Below are 15,737 nucleotides of genomic sequence, written 5' to 3' on the forward strand. Positions count from 1 at the left end.
GTGAATCGCTGAACATCCAGAGGTGGTTTTACTTTGAAACATGAGAGGCACAGACGTGTTGAACATCAACATGATGCAGCCGTCTAATAATTCAGGTTTAATATTAATTGAATAATATGTATACTTATTAACTGTATTAATGGGGAAGCATTACAAGCATTGCTTTTTGTCGTCTTTTGCACCTTTTTAAAGCTCTAACATGGGAGACCAGTACACTCGAGACGGTGCAGTGTTTGTTTGATTCCACCTTCATGCCACGAGAGATCTTTTGCATTAAAAAAAACTTTATTATTATTTGTGTTGCACTATTCAACGAACAGTAAAACAGATTCTAGTGAAAAATAAAACAGTTAAAACAGCAGCAACAAAAGAGCCAATCAGCAGTAAGGAGGAATGAGAGAGGGGGAAGCAGGTTAACAAGGGTGGCAGAAAAAGCATAACTGCACGGCTGGCACACTGGGGCGTGCATAGCATAAACCGTACCTAAAACAATATCCTGTTTCCACAAATTATGTTTGCGCAAACATGCTTCTGCTCTTTGTCTTCTCCCTTTCCCTGCAGCCGTTCTTTTCTTCTCTGTCCCTGGCTCCTTTTTAGAACATGGCTTCAAAGGCAACAGTGCAAAATGCAGAATAATCAGCTGCCTGTGCTGTTAGAAGAAAGTCCAAAAACAGTTGATTCTGTTCATCTGATCACCATTGATCGGTGGTTGTTGATCAATGGTCATGACAATTTACATATTAATGATCAAGGAACTGACCTCGCGGCCCGTTGTTCTTTCAGTGCTAGTTTTAGTCATAAGGTTTATAATGCTGGAGAAACCTGCAGTCACCTGAGACCGACAGCATCACCTGGATGATGATGAAACGTTTCTCCCACTGAGAACATCCAGATGAACAGAATCCACTTTTTGGGGATTTCTTTACCTGGATGGTCGAGCATGCATCAAGACGTTAGAAGTGTTTTCTGCATGGAAGCACAGGAGGCCCACTCAACAAAACTGTGCTCCACGGTGATGCTGGTGGTCAAAAGTTCAGAAAGCTCTTTAAACAAGAACACTAAAGAAATGCAGAGAACTGTAGAAGCACTCATAGGAACACCGGGCAAGTTTACAATGAACAATAGGGGCCAGTATCCTGGAAAGCTTTGAGTCAGGCTTCTAACAGGGAAACGTGACCCCAGGTTGGGTGTTTGGCAAGAAGGGAAACTTTAGTTTTGTCAATTGTGTCGTTTATCGCATGTTTAAAAACTGATGAAACATCCAGAAGCCTCCCATCCAAAAGATAATCAATTTACAGTCACATTTGGGGAAGAAAAACACTTAAAAACGATGTATCATTTGTTCCTGTATTGCAGAACAAAACCCGCATTTAGTTTTTCAGTGTGCAGCAGAGGAAGCTGAGGTCACCCAAAGGTCATTTTTTCTTTTCTTTTTTCCAGATTCAAGGAGGAGACCCGACTGGCACAGGCACAGGTAAGATTAGCACTGCACTTAAACTACATTTTGAATTCATTTGAGTGGTTGAATCATTAATAGTCCCTTTTTGGAAGCTTTGCGCAAATACTGCAAGTCAAGAGTGTTACTAAATACGGGAGTACATGCGTACAAAGCAACAGAGATGATGTGGATAGAGGCAGCTGAGGGTAGAGTGCTGAATGGGGCTGTGGTGAAACACCAGTCATCTAGCATATGCTGTAATTTTCCTGCTTTTACAACCACTTTAAAAGCAAAAGTGTAATTGACTGCTAGGCCACATGTAGTTAATTTCCTGCCTTCGTGTCGTCGGAGCCGATGTGAGAGTTTGCAGCACAAAGTGGGCTTTGTGTCTGTGGGCGTCTCTGAACTCTATGCAAAACACATCCAGCATGACAGATTTATAGAGGTGCAGAATTTCTGGCCTGTGGGCAAAATGTTCCTCGTCACCTGGACTGAACAGTGTGTGCACACAACTCCTTAGCAGACCTTCAACCGGACTTAAAGGAGGGATTCTCTGCAGTGCTTAAAGAGGCCGTTCATCCAGAATCAAACTGGTGTGTTTTTCCCACTGGCTTGTAGAGCTGTTTATCTTTATAGATAGATTTATTATCAGTGGGTCAGTTTTGGAGATATTGGCTCTAGAGGTGGGTATGCGTAGATTCATGTGAAATATTTTCGTTTTCTCACAGCTGTACGAGTATGTAAGGCCAAACTGCTACTGACTCACTTCCCTTTCTCAGGATTTTGTTATTGTCTGCTAAAGATATCACCCCCCTAATGAGGAAGAGGGCAAACGTTGCCTCTGTCTCTTGCTCTCGCCCGGTCTGTATGCCTTTAATCCTTTGAAAGGCTTTGAAATTTTTAAAAAAGAGCATTTAAAATTAAAAGGTTCAGCAGCAGTGTCTCTGTGCAGAAATCATGACACGCTGAAGCCATAAAATCCACAGTACTTGCTGTTACAGTTTCATGTAGGAAGTGTTTTCTTCCTGATGTCGTCATCCACCAATCAAAAGAAGCAGGCAGCAAGTTAGCAATAAAGGTCAGCTGAGGATGGACACCATTAGGAAAGAGTTGTTTTTTAAGGGCTGAAAACCACCTAGCCACACGCTTAATGGAAAACATTACAACCTTTCTTTTCCCCTGTTGAGATTCTTTTGTTTCTGTAAGGCTATTAAGACAGACAGTAGGTTTCAAGTACGTGATTGTTACTTATCTTGGCAGATCCACAGTGGGCAAAGTATTCCTCTAATCATTTTTAATATTCGGATATTTTTGGGATGGCCTCTGGCATAGTGTCATATACAAGCCTGTTGCTCCCATCATAAAGAATAATAAGCCTCGCCAGCCTCAGGAGAAAAACCCATTACACTGTCCCTAAATTGAGACTCTCATCATGGGTAGATACGTCATTTTTATTTGCAGGGTGATACAGTTGCTCGGTGTGCTACAAATAGTTACTGTTCACAATACTTTCGTGTGTTTCCTTTGAGTAATCGGATCATGATTTCTGGAAAGACGATCTGTAAAACATTTTTTTTAAATATAGCTTTTTTTACTGCCTGCAAGCAAATGCCATCTTGTTCCATTATGTTCAAGAAAAGGCAGACGACTCTACAGGCGATATCTCCAAAAGGCATGAATTAGATTTTGGGTGAACTGTTCTTTTAATAGTTCCAAAGCACGTTGTAGGGTGCAGTCTAGCATGCTGTTTGTATAATAAAATGAACTGTAGGGAAGGTTTGGAGTGCGACTCTCAATCTGTTGTTTTGCTTTGGCCCCTTTTGTGGAAACCAAAGCAGATGTGATGAGTTTCACATGTTGTTTAATGTGAAGTTTTCTGAATATCTCAAATATAAGCATGAGGTAAAAAAACAAAAACTAATTGTGTATTTTAAGGTCAAAATATTAATACTGTGTGTGCATGGGGAGGTAGTGATGTTAAAATAAGTTATTAGGTCATGTTGGAGTGCTTTCCTGTCAGGAGTTTCAGGAATTGCTGAAATGTTTTGAGCGAATCTGTCTTTTTCACTTCCTGTATATGACATTCAGCTAACTGCTCACTGTAGCGTTAATGCTTTGCCAAGTTTTGAAAAGCTTCATTTATCTAAAACCCTGCAAGATCAGGTGCTTTGGCCAGAGCTGATTTTTAAATACTGAACCGTGAAATCGCAGATGCGATAAAAAATAAAAAGAATGTTTATTAGGCTGAAGCTGTCTTCACGTCTCTTCCTTCTTTCCTGTTTAGGTCGAGCAAAGTTTAAGTTTGTACCATTGATTTAATTTGAGGAATATTTGAAATTCCCCACAGAGGGATTTTCACTTTAATTTAATCGTTAACTCGCTGGTGGGAATTAATTTCTCCCTTGGCCCTCCTCTCTCGCTCACCTTCGTTTACGATCCATTCGTAGCGAGGTAAAATGTCAGCGACTTTATAAATTATACAAAAATGTCACCGGGGGAACGTCGTGGCTGCAGAAGCCTCTAAAGAATTGATTGGTTGGTTGTATGCATCGCAAACACACTCACGGGTACATATTGTGCCTACGTGGAGACACACACACACACACATACACCAGCTGGCAGCACGCAGGACAGTGAAACACATCTCAGGGCGACAGATCCTTTCCCCTGTTGGGAGCCAATAAGCCCCTGCAGTGCGTATTCCTGTATACTCATTATGATGATTCTTAATGATGAAGTCAGTCTGAATAATGATTCACAGCTGAAGGCTCTCAACACGCCTCCGTGATCAAGGGCAACCGGGTCTCTTGCCTGTCTCTCTCATGGTGCAGGAATCTGAATAAGTGGTACTGGCAGAGCCGCTAACTCGAGTTGTTTTCATACAAACTAATTTGATTTGTTACTTTCACAATATAAAAATATAACACGCACTTATGTGGAGCTGAAAGCTGAAAACAAGACTTGGACATGTTTCCTTTTTCCTAACAAACGTCGAAGTTGTTTTTCCGTCCACGTTTCTCACTAAAACCCTCGCGTGTCCTCGAGGCTCGACGTGTCGCCTTCTGTTAAGCATTTGTTGATGTTTTTATTTTTGAAACCTGCGTTGCGTTTTCCATCTGTTTATACCAGCTAGCAGTCTCCTTTTTCCCACCCTTAGGGCATGTCAGCTGTGGATCAGCGAGAAACCACAGTTTATTTATACAACCGTGTGGGTCTGTGGATAAATGACAGGCGTTTCTTTACTGTACACACATGACCAATCTGGTTAGGAAGCTCAAAGTGCACTTTTCATCCTGGTCATGGGACACTCGATCGGTTTGTTTTCCCCTCAAGGATATTTAAGGGAGCGTAGGAGTTTGTCCAACCGGTCTATATGTGTTTTGTGGACTTGGACTCGGTCACTGTGGGGAGTGCTCTGGGAGTGTGGGGTCATTGTTACACCCTGCCTGGCCCGTGTACAACCATAGAGAGAGTCTGGCTCACATTGGCAGCAGTAAGTCGGACTCTATCCCAGTTAGCCAGGACTGTCCTCTGTCACCAGCTCGGTTAATAGTTTTCACAGGTTTGTTCGATTACATTAAACAACAACCTCCAGCTCTCACTGGGGTGCTTTGCAGCTGAGTGTGAAGCACGTGGGATGAGAAGGAGCACCTCCAAGTCTGAGACCATGGTTCTCAGGCAGAAACGACCTGTTGGCCTAAGTGAAGGAGTGGAAGGGAGTCAGAGCTGCTACTCCTCCACATCAAAGCAACGCGTTGAGGTGGTTTGGGAATCTGATTAAGATGCCTCTGGGGCTCCTCCTACGAGAGGTGTTTCAGGCGAGTCAGAGCGGGAGGAAAACCCGGTTAGGAAACCCTGGGGCAGAACACACTGGAGATATCATGTCTTTGCTCAGACGGCTGCCAGCCCCAAACTGGACCCGGGTTAATTTAGATTTACTTTCTAAACGAAGAAAAAACTCGTCAGGCATACAAGGGTTTTATTAATTCCTCATGTTACAGCAGTACAAGCCTCAGCAAGGAGAAGTGAACTAGAGTATATTAAAAAAAGAGATACGAAAAAGTAGTGCGCAAATTAGGAAACCCCCCCCCCCCCAAAACATAAATATAACGTTGTATGACCATACTCAGTCTTTCTAAAATGTATTACGAAATCATTCACTCACCATGTATTCTGCATGATTTGGGCTCCATATAGCAGCCATGCTATAACCAAAACCAACTTTGTCCTGGTGGGGAGGAGGTCACCGTCCACCCACACAAACACAGCTGAGTTTATTTCTCTCTCTAAAGCGTGAAGAGAGAATATCGGTAATTATTTAGCCTTCTGTGGTTAATGAGTGGATGGATATGAGAGAGAAAAGTGCTATATAAATATATTTAACTTGCTTGCTTACTTTTTACCTCAGACTTATATATCTTCAAAATGTGAATAGCGCCCAGTAAACACCGCCAGTGAGCCAGGATGCTTAATCCCAAGACCTTGAAAGCTGGACAGCAGGATGTACAGCATCCGTCAACAGTTGCTGCTAACATGACCCAGTGTCTGCAGTGTAAAAGGTTTAGCCTGAGCAAATATTGAAGCTTTACCTGCAGAAACATTTTCAGCCACGTTACCAGAGCGCAAGAAAGTGTTAAAACTGCACGTCAATTAGGACTCTGAAGCAAATATGTTATTAAGGACTTGACTGTTTCTGTTGTTTTCCATCGTGACGTAATGTTTTCTGTTGTTTTCCTTCTCTCGGTCATTCTTTCTCCATCCTCAGGAGGCGAATCCTTCTGGGGAAAACCTTTCAAGGATGAGTTTCGCCCCAACCTATCCCATACCGGCCGGGGGATTCTCAGCATGGCAAACTCTGGTCCAAACACCAACAAATCTCAGTTGTAAGACATATTTTTCCTAAACTTAGAACAGTTGCCCAGAAAGTCAGCCGGCAGGGAATTATGTTGTGTTTCGTCTGTGTCGTTGTCTCTGCTGAGCGTACACAGAAACTCGTGTTAACAGCACAGCCATTAGTTCCTTTTACTTTCTTGCTGTTTAGTGTTAAATATCTGTTATAAAAGCCAACTGGGGCAAATTTTGTCACAAAAGAGCTCTCTGATCATTCAGCTAATATTCCACAGTTCCTTGTTTCCACTATTTCCAGTCTTTTAAACCTCCCTGCTTTAGCTTTTTTAGCCTGTGTGTATTATTGAAGGGTATTTCTCATATTTTGTAAAATAAGACTGGCTACTATTTCCAAAACTTGTGTAACTTTTAAAAAAAATTCTCCCTCCAGCTTCATCACATTTCGATCGTGCACCTACCTCGACAGGAAGCACTCAGTATTTGGAAGGTAAATCTGCCTTTTAAGTGTTATCATATTCACTGTATGTGTGTACTGTGTCTATGTGTTTATTATTTGGGTGTGAAAGGCAACAGTCCTGCATGTTCTTCCTCATCTCTCCATCTCTCCTCTCATATTATCTTTCATACACGTGGTCCCAGTACTCTGACTTCTAAACTGACTTCTGGTCAAAAGCGGTGAAAAATTTAGGAGATGCTGAACCTAAACTGATGGCTTTCTCTCTCGCTCTCCCTGCTAAGCGAATGGTCGTCTTTTGCAAAAAGCCTTGACTGTTGTCTAAAAATATTCAGACTGCTTTTAACAGGCCGATTCTTTAGATGCTCAGCACACTATAAAAGCTTCAGTTTTAACCCTGCAAGCAGCTTTTTTTACCGCCTAACCCAGTGTCTTTGCACATTTAACTGAGGCCTAGGCAACCAAACCAGATCTATTTAGGTACTTTACAGAGGACACTGTTTCTGCAGGGACATCAAGAATATTTATTATTGTTCTAGTACTGAACATAATGTGTTTGTTTTTAATTGATGAGGAAACACTTCATCTTATTAAATAACCTTCATGGGTTGCATAAATAATGTCGAATGGAAAATTAAAAATGTCTAAAGAAACAGATATAACGCTCGTATTAATGATGTGCGACCACATCCTCAGTGTTTTCTGATTGAGGGGAATCACACTTTCAGACTGCTTCTTTATACATTTTAGTTTTTGTAAGTGATTAAATGTTTAGCTCCGTGATGAATAGATTATTTTTCCATCGTCTAGGGTCACGTTTAAAATGTCTTGTTTTGCTTGACCATAATGAATCGTATAACACGGAGGCATCACTTCGTGTAGTCTTTTTTTTTTTTTTTTCTCATGCGGCTTATTGGTTTCTTTTATTAGCATTTTTTGCAAATGTTAAGATTTTTTTTCTTCCTTTATTAGAAGAAAGACAGAAATTTTGGGGTTTGACATGCAACAAACGTCTCTGACTGTGTTTTAATGAGGGATGTTCAGATTTAGCGCCAGCACTCCAAACACACATTTTATTAATTCACTGCACTTTATATACAGAACAAAAACTCTGTCGGGCTCGTCTGCAGCTGGTACGTTTTCTGGGTTGACTTATGATATATTTTTGTGTGCATTATTTTTTTTCTTTATAGTACACAGTATACTGTTGTTGCTATGACTCTCTCTGGTTTTATCTCGACATGTTAGGTAGTGGAGCTACGAGACGGTGAATTTTTGTTCTTAATTATTTTCTCAGTTAATCGATTATTATTATTAATCTGCATGTGAATTCTGGCTTCACAATATTTTTTTCCTGTAAAGTGACAGGATCGTTTTATTGTCAGAAGTATTTCAGATTAATTTAATTTTAATTCACTAATTGATGAAGCGTTTTTTTTCCTGTAAAAATGATTAGTGGGAGTGCTTTGTGTTGTTGTGTTTGTGATGTTGTGATGATTTGTCATTCGCTGGATTAGCCCAAACACCTCTGTGTTATTTTATCTGGCAAATGATTTTATTTTGAAAATCGATTATATAACGCTGGTTCTTTGTACCTTTATATAGAGGATGTTTGTTCACATTGCAGGTACCTGTTGTGCAGACAGGTGGGATCTTAATTTATACCTTAATGTAAATTTGCAAAAGAGGCTCGAGCTGGAAGGCCTAGAGATAAAAACAATGTGTCGGGTCACCGGGAGGTAGGAAAAAAGTTAAAAGCGCTACAGTTTGATCTGATGCCGCAGGTCAGCGAGTCATCAAGTGTTTGTGCTCATCGGTTCGCCTGAACGTATGAAAGCAGCTGGAGAAAGAGTTTGCAGTTTAAAGAGTGAAGTGAGAGCAACTTCTTGACTACGTCAAAACAACGTGACAAAGCTCGAGTGTTGAATCCAGTGAGGAGTGTTATCAGCTAAACCTGCAGCTCCTCCTGGCCTCACTGAGCTTTATCAGCGAGTCAGCTTTTTGTTTGGCTGCCTGGACCTAAACCTTTCCATTTTATTTCACACTCACTGCTCCCTGAGTCATTTTTGCCTGCAGAAACCAGCCTTTTAACAGAAAATCCTCAAAATGCTTCTGAATACCTTACATGCTCTGCACTAAATGGCAGACAGGGTTAGTTGAGTGTTTATCAGCCAAAAAGCCAGATTTTTCCAGCAGGAGTTGGAAGTGTCTAAAAGCAGAATTAATTGCAGTGAGTACTGGGCTTCGATTCAGAGCCTGACTCCATATAAACGCTGTTCTGTTTCTATAGGTTTAAACTGAAAAAGCAGCTGTTTGCTGATGTTCACAGCTTGTTTAGCTGTCCCCATGTGCAGACGATGTTCATTCACTAAGGAGGTTATAAGCTGCGTGACACACTGGCATCATAATTCATGTTTACCTTTTTGTTTTTCACGATGAGTTCATGTATATATATTTATTCTATATTTAATTAATGCTCGAATTGTTTTTCTGTGTCATCAGAGAGTTTCAGTATAAACTGTCTGTAGGTGCCATGTTTTCACTGATTACAGCATGATTTTAAGTGCTGTATAGATTATCTGATGTAAACACGTGTTTTATATGTGCATCTTGTTGAAACCACCAAATCAAACCCAGCTGCAAACCAGTGTGTAATTTCCACATCTCGTAGAGAACAGTATTCATTAATATTTATATAGTTTTACTTATAAGACTTAAAGTTTCAGAGCCCTAATGTAGAAGGATCAAGTTACAAATAAACTGTAAAATTAGAATATATTAACTTGAATTAAAGTATTTATTTTACCGCTCTGTGCACTAAATCCCAACAATTTAACAATTTTCTACAGCGTTAATCTCTTATTTACAATATTTTGACTATAATATTTTATCATCATCACTTGATGATGTCTGATTGGAGTAGGCAGCGCTCATAAGGATTGATGTGTGAAACAAGCACAAAGCCTGAAGCAGGAAGCTGCCTCTAACCACCATCTGAAAGCTGCGGTTTTAGGTTTTGTTAAGCCAGCTAACACAAAATGGTCCAGCTGTGTTGAACTTCCTTTGTCGTATACCTCTCAGGGGCCTGAGAGTCTCCACCTAAACTCTGAGTCGATTAACTGTGACGATGGGAAACTGCAGCGTTTCCAGTTCCAGAAAGGCTCATCAGAGTTTCTAATAAGCTGAAATAAATTTGCCAGTACAAAATTATAGAAATCCTGGTGTGAGGTTTGGTATCTGTAGCAGTCATAACCTTACAAATAAGATGATGATGCTGGCATTCATACAGCTGTGTTAGAAACCCACATATAGTCACTCCAATGGTCAACAGGACGAGCAGGGGAGCAACTGAAGGCTGAATGCAAGCTAAAGAAAGAGTTTTACAAATCAAGTCAAGCTCGTCCTCCGTTACTGACTCGCGATGCCGATAGAAGAATCCCAGCTGATGGGTTTTCATGATGAAATAGGTTCCCAGCCTTAATATACATCATCATTGTGTAATTGCACTGTGCTCATCCATAACACATGGATGTATGAAACATGTCGCCCGTTGGTTTGTGAAGACTCGTTTCGAAGTGTTCTGAAACTGGACGTGAGAGGCGTCAGTCCAGGAGTGACCGAGCCCACACGTCAGTCCGGACAGTGACTGGCAATTAAAACAGCTGCAGGTTAAAGTCCTGGAATCTGTTGGTGTTTACAGGTGTGATATGAATCGACTCGGTACCATTATCAGTCAGAAAGGAAGGTTAAAGTCAAACACCCTCCTGCAGTGGAAGGTGAGCGCAGGGCAATCACAGTTCAGCTCTCTTAATGTAGATGGATCAGCTCATGGCGATGTAAGCTTCATCATGCTCCTCTCTCTCATCACATCACTCTTAACATGGATGTGTCATTTAAATGGTAAAACTGGGAATGAATTATTCAGCAGTCTGAGTCTCTCACGGCTACATTTTCATGATATGTTTTATGACGGATACGATCCTCTTCCTGGCAAAGGTCGGCATGAGGGGACCTTTGTCAGGACTCGGCAGCGTATAAAGTGAAGGACGTGTTGTGTTTTTTCTCTGTTGCAGGGTGGTCGGTGGATTTGAGACTCTCACAGCCATGGAGAACGTGGAGAGCGATGCCAAAACAGACAAACCAAAGGTATGAAGCAGTGAGGTATAAGGTTGGCTTTTGCTTGTAAATGTATGAAAAGACATATCACTCCTCAGGTTTGTTGTATGTCAGATTTTTTACATGTTAAATGGTTGAGCTGTAGTTTTAAAATGAGTTAAAGTTTCTGGATTGGAAACATTAAAAGCAGCTGAGGAGAACAAGACTCCACCGTCATGCCACGGATACACAGATCATCTGAAGGTCAGATACCAGGACTAGAAACGATGCAGGGAGAGTTCTGTTTAACGTAGTAAACAGCTGTACACAACAAAGAAATCCAGCAGCAGTTTTCCAAGTTTACCTTAAAGTTAAATCAGTGAATAAAATTTTTTGCATTTAATGCTTCAATGTTTGTTTGTTCCACAGTCGGAGATCAAGATCATAAGCACGACAGTGTTCGTGGACCCGTATGAAGAAGCTGATGCACAGGTTTGGATTTTTCTCTATGACGTGACTGTGAAACCATAAATATCTTTAAAGTAGAGGCGTTTCAGAGGGAAACAGCTTTGTGCTGTTTTCAAACTTAAGAATTTGTGTTTCTGAGAAGTCTAGAATCCCCTTATCGAGTTTTTAAATGAAAATGCCAACTGTGTAGATAAAGTAGTTCCTGTGGGAGGGGCTTAAGGTGTACAGGCGTGTACAGTGTGGCACTTGGGGGTTGGTTTGCTTGTTGCCCAATAGTGATGGTGCTAACCTCTTGAAAAGTTTGTTCTTTTGAGCAGTTGTAAAAGTTTGTAGTTTTTGTTCAGAACCATCACGCTCTGCCTCGTTTGGCTGGTAAAGATAATTCCCACCTCTGCTCGAGCTCGAGGCCTCTCACACAGTCTGCGCCAGCACTGACCAGCGCCACAGATCACATTGGTTTCCTCTAACGTTCTCCTTCAGATGCCTCAGGATCGAGAAACTCTTGTGGTGCAGAGCTCAGTAAAAAACGATTTAAAAATGATGAGGAGCTTGCTCCTGTTCTCAACAGGCTACCTTCAAGCTTGAAAACTGTAGCCAGCTCTCATCGCCGGTGATGATCCTCGAAAGTCGAGTCAGTTTGAAAAAGAAGCGGACTGTAAACTTCAGAATGTGCAGTGCAAGTAGTCAGCATGGATTTCTAGTCAGCAGTCTAAAAATAGCAGCTGTTTGGACACGACTGAGATGTTGACCTTGAACAGGAGATCGGAGGAATGTAAAGCAGATAAGCTTTTTGATTTTTATAGGTCTGCTCACGGAGTGTCAGGTCACAGCTCTTATATTGACAAACCTGGCAGCCCTGGGTCAGAGTGATTATTCAAGCTATCCTGTGAGTTTTGTGTGGATTTACATGATTTTTGCCTCTCAGATTGCCGCGGAGCGAGAAAAGGAGCTACAGAAGCAGGAGGAGGAGAAACAGCAGGCCAACATCGCCCTGAAGAAAGCCAAGGAGGAGCAGGCGCCAAAAACCTTCAAAGCAGGTGTTGGAAAATACATCAACCCTGCCACAATGTAAGGAACACACGTGAATACAGATGACTACAGTCTCCCCTGTGCTTTTAATGCAGACACGACTCATTCATATGCACCAGCGAGACTATGAAAGCTGCAAGCGCACAAACACGAGTTAAAGAGTGTTTCTTTCCACTCCGTTGACAGAATTTCCATTAAAAAGTTGCAGCGTTTTCTCACCGTCTGATGTAAGAGACTAGAGAAAGTGGAAAGCAATGAATGTATGATTACATAGCAGCATAGCAAGAGAGAATGGGAATAGGCATATTGTATGAAATTGCCAATTTTCCCCACAGGGATAATTCAGGGTTATTATCCATAACATATTTTTGATATTCCTTTTGTTTTCACATGTTTTGGCATAATATTTAGAATAACTTTTTATTGCTCAAGTTTTCTGTTCAAATTGCTCAGTCACTGGGTTATAAAACAGATGGATCCAAACAATAGAGTTTTGTCCTCTGGCTCTATTTTATTAGTCCATAAAGGGCCTCTTATGGTGTTTTATGGGATCATTCTTTTGGGGGGTTTTACTCTATCGTGTTAAGCTTTTAACTGTGTTAACATATAATGCGCTTAGTTAAAATTTGAAGAAGCAGTCGTGAGTAGTCGTGCTGCAGCTGTGGTTTGATTTTTGATTTGGATCATAATGTGGCTGAATTTGTTTTTCTTTTTAACTTTGTTTCCACCAGCTGTTTTTTGTTTGTTTGTTTGTTTGTTTGTTTGTTTGTTTGTTTTTTGATAGCAAAACGCAGGAGAGACAGGTAAAGGTTTAGGCTATTATATCGCTACCACAAGGTATCAGGATGCCGGTGGTCATCGGTGGTCCCACAGAAGCAGTGGGACGATCAGACTGCGGAGCAGATTCATGTCAGTGTGTGGGACTGTAGCCTGAGGTTTATGACATTAACTGTTATCGTGTCACAGTGGAAAAATAATCAAATGAGTAGTTGAATGAATATTTCTCTCCAGTGTGAATGTTGGATAGAAAGCACTTGTAGAAAAACGTGCTGGTGTGAATAAGTTATACAAAAGCAGTATATAAGAACCCGTCCATTTACCAGACAAAACGGGACATTTCCTCAGTCTCTAAGGAACCGTTAGAAGCATTAAAACATTTTTAAATGTATTTTCACAATGTACAGACCAATCTGTCAAAGACTGAAGGTACGCCCCACCGCCCCTTTTTTAGGCTGACTTTTACTTTCACTAAGAAGAAATGCCTGAAAATATGAGCCCAGCATGCAGACAAGGACATGCACAACAGAATTTACAAAGAACAGAGTTACAAGAAAGATCAAAGAATTATCTGCAAGAAGCAATATGTAAATGGATCTTCGTGTGTTCATATTCTGCTTCTTTTCTCTCAGAAAACGTTCAGTTGCTGAAGATGAAAGCGGTCCGTCCACCAGCGGCACGGCAGCCAAGAAGTCCAAAGGCAAAACCAGCTTCGGAGACTTCAGCTCCTGGTAGCACTGACACATTCTCAATTTACCAGATTGTATCTTTACTGGTCAGAATGGCAACCAGCAGAATTACTTTTATTCTTTTTTTTTTGTGTAATGTTTTTCTTCTCTCAGTAGCATCGGCTTTTTGACAACTATCAATTAAAGCTCCTTTTCATAAAGACTGTTTTCTTCATTATTAAAGATAATCTTATCGGTATTTGGATTAAATATCTCACTGATGTTTCGTCCTGGATGGTTTAATAAGTGTTGCTATGCTACTACAGTTAGCTGCTTGCTAGCAACACTGGCATAATTAATTTACAGTGTCTCTAGTAAACAAAAGCTATATGTTTATGGGTTCAGCGGCTAGTTTCACATCTTTATAGAACATGCAAGGTCTCTTAAACAGATCCACCTCTCGTTTGAGTGATGCCTCATTAAACAAGGAGGACTTTACGGCGGCTACGTTCATCTTTTATGTACAGTCTATGCACACATCGTGCAGCACTGGGGTTAAAGGCTGTTTGAATCAGATACAAAATTCAGATATAAAACCCAAAATCGATGAGTCTGTGCAGACATCTCCGCTGAGGCTTCTGCATGGCACAGATGATGAAGTGTATTTAACACGTTTTCAAACCCGACAGTCAGATAGCCTCCTGTGAGCAGCACCCAGTGATAGTGGGGAGGAAGAAGTCACGTTTACCAGCCTACGAAATGTAACTAAAGCATGGTTCGGCTCAGGACTGATGGTGGATATGCAGGTGGCTCATAGAGCAGTGCTCGAGAAGCAGTGTGGAAAAGTCTTTGACCTAATCTTGCAGCATCTAGAGCAGGGGTGGGGGCGAGGGCCGGGCTCCTGCAGGTCTTAGATGTGTCCTTGATCCATCACAGCTGATTTAAATGGTTAAATTACCTCATCAACATGCCTTGAAGTTCTCCAGAGGCCTGGTAATGAACTCATCATTGGATTCAGGTGACCCAGGGTGGGATCTAAAACCTGCAGGACACCGGCCCCTGGGGCCTGGAGTTCCCCACCCTGATCTCGAGCGATGAGCCTCAAAGCTCACTGTACTCGAAAGAAAAAAGCTCTTGTGTGGGGTTTTTTTTTTTCATGTTTTCTGAATTTCATAGTTCATAAAGTTAATATTTTCTAACAAGAAAAAAGGATGGTCCGGTGATTTTCGAGCACTGGGAAGTGCTTCTCTTCACCTCACAAACTCAATAGTTTGATATTTTCTCATTCTGGTTGAAATCACCTCGAAATAATTTTTTCAACAGAGCTTCAGGGTTAGAATCTTTTATTTTTTTATTTTACTTTGACAAAAACCTTATTATTCACTGCTCTCATTCAACAGCACCAAGAAAATGTATGAAAAAATATGTGAAAATACTTTCAGTTCTTGAGTTTTCATTGAACAACACTGAAGGAAACCTCGTTTGTTCTCGTGTTTATAGTTTCGTCTGTATTGATTCATTGTTTTCATGCATTTGAAATAAATGTTCAGAGAGGGCTCCTGTCATCCCTTTTATGTGAGAGCATAATTTGAAAATTACATTTCATACATCCACACAAAGCTTCTATAGAAAACGATCAGACTAAACCAAAGAAAGATCTGAATTTACTGCCTACAAAGTGACGTTGGATGGATGTTTTCAACACATAACAAGACAACTTGTGACTCTCTATCATTTATTGTTTTGTTTTTTTAGGTCATTTTAAGTTTTTTGGACAAAACCTGAAGAATTTTTTATTTATTTATGTGTTCTTGTTTTTTTCATGCTCTGGTGTTTCCTGACAAATACAGATTCTGCGTTTTTCTTCCATAAATCCGTCTTGTGTTTTAAAATGTTTTAATAGCAGCAAAATCAAAACTTGCAGTCTCGTGCAGATGTGGTAACATCCATGACAGATGTG

At 40.8% G+C, this 15,737-nt stretch overlaps 1 protein-coding gene across 1 annotated transcript in view; it reads left to right on the forward strand.

Annotated features, from left to right (window-relative positions):
* The window catches only part of ppil2 (peptidylprolyl isomerase (cyclophilin)-like 2), a 30,496-nt gene extending 15,163 nt beyond the window's left edge, over positions 1 to 15,333 (forward strand). The window contains exons 14-20 of the mRNA XM_004555649.5: positions 1,441 to 1,474; positions 6,204 to 6,321; positions 6,717 to 6,773; positions 10,814 to 10,886; positions 11,265 to 11,327; positions 12,229 to 12,371; positions 13,742 to 15,333. Coding sequence (XP_004555706.1) covers positions 1,441 to 1,474; positions 6,204 to 6,321; positions 6,717 to 6,773; positions 10,814 to 10,886; positions 11,265 to 11,327; positions 12,229 to 12,371; positions 13,742 to 13,844 — 591 coding nt within the window. The 3' untranslated portion in view covers positions 13,845 to 15,333. The remainder of the gene's footprint in view (positions 1 to 1,440; positions 1,475 to 6,203; positions 6,322 to 6,716; positions 6,774 to 10,813; positions 10,887 to 11,264; positions 11,328 to 12,228; positions 12,372 to 13,741) is intronic.
* Positions 15,334 to 15,737: the final 404 nt, after the last annotated feature.

The sequence above is a fragment of the Maylandia zebra genome, linkage group LG12 (genome assembly GCF_041146795.1).
Source record: "Maylandia zebra isolate NMK-2024a linkage group LG12, Mzebra_GT3a, whole genome shotgun sequence".
Lineage (NCBI taxonomy): Eukaryota > Metazoa > Chordata > Actinopteri > Cichliformes > Cichlidae > Maylandia > Maylandia zebra.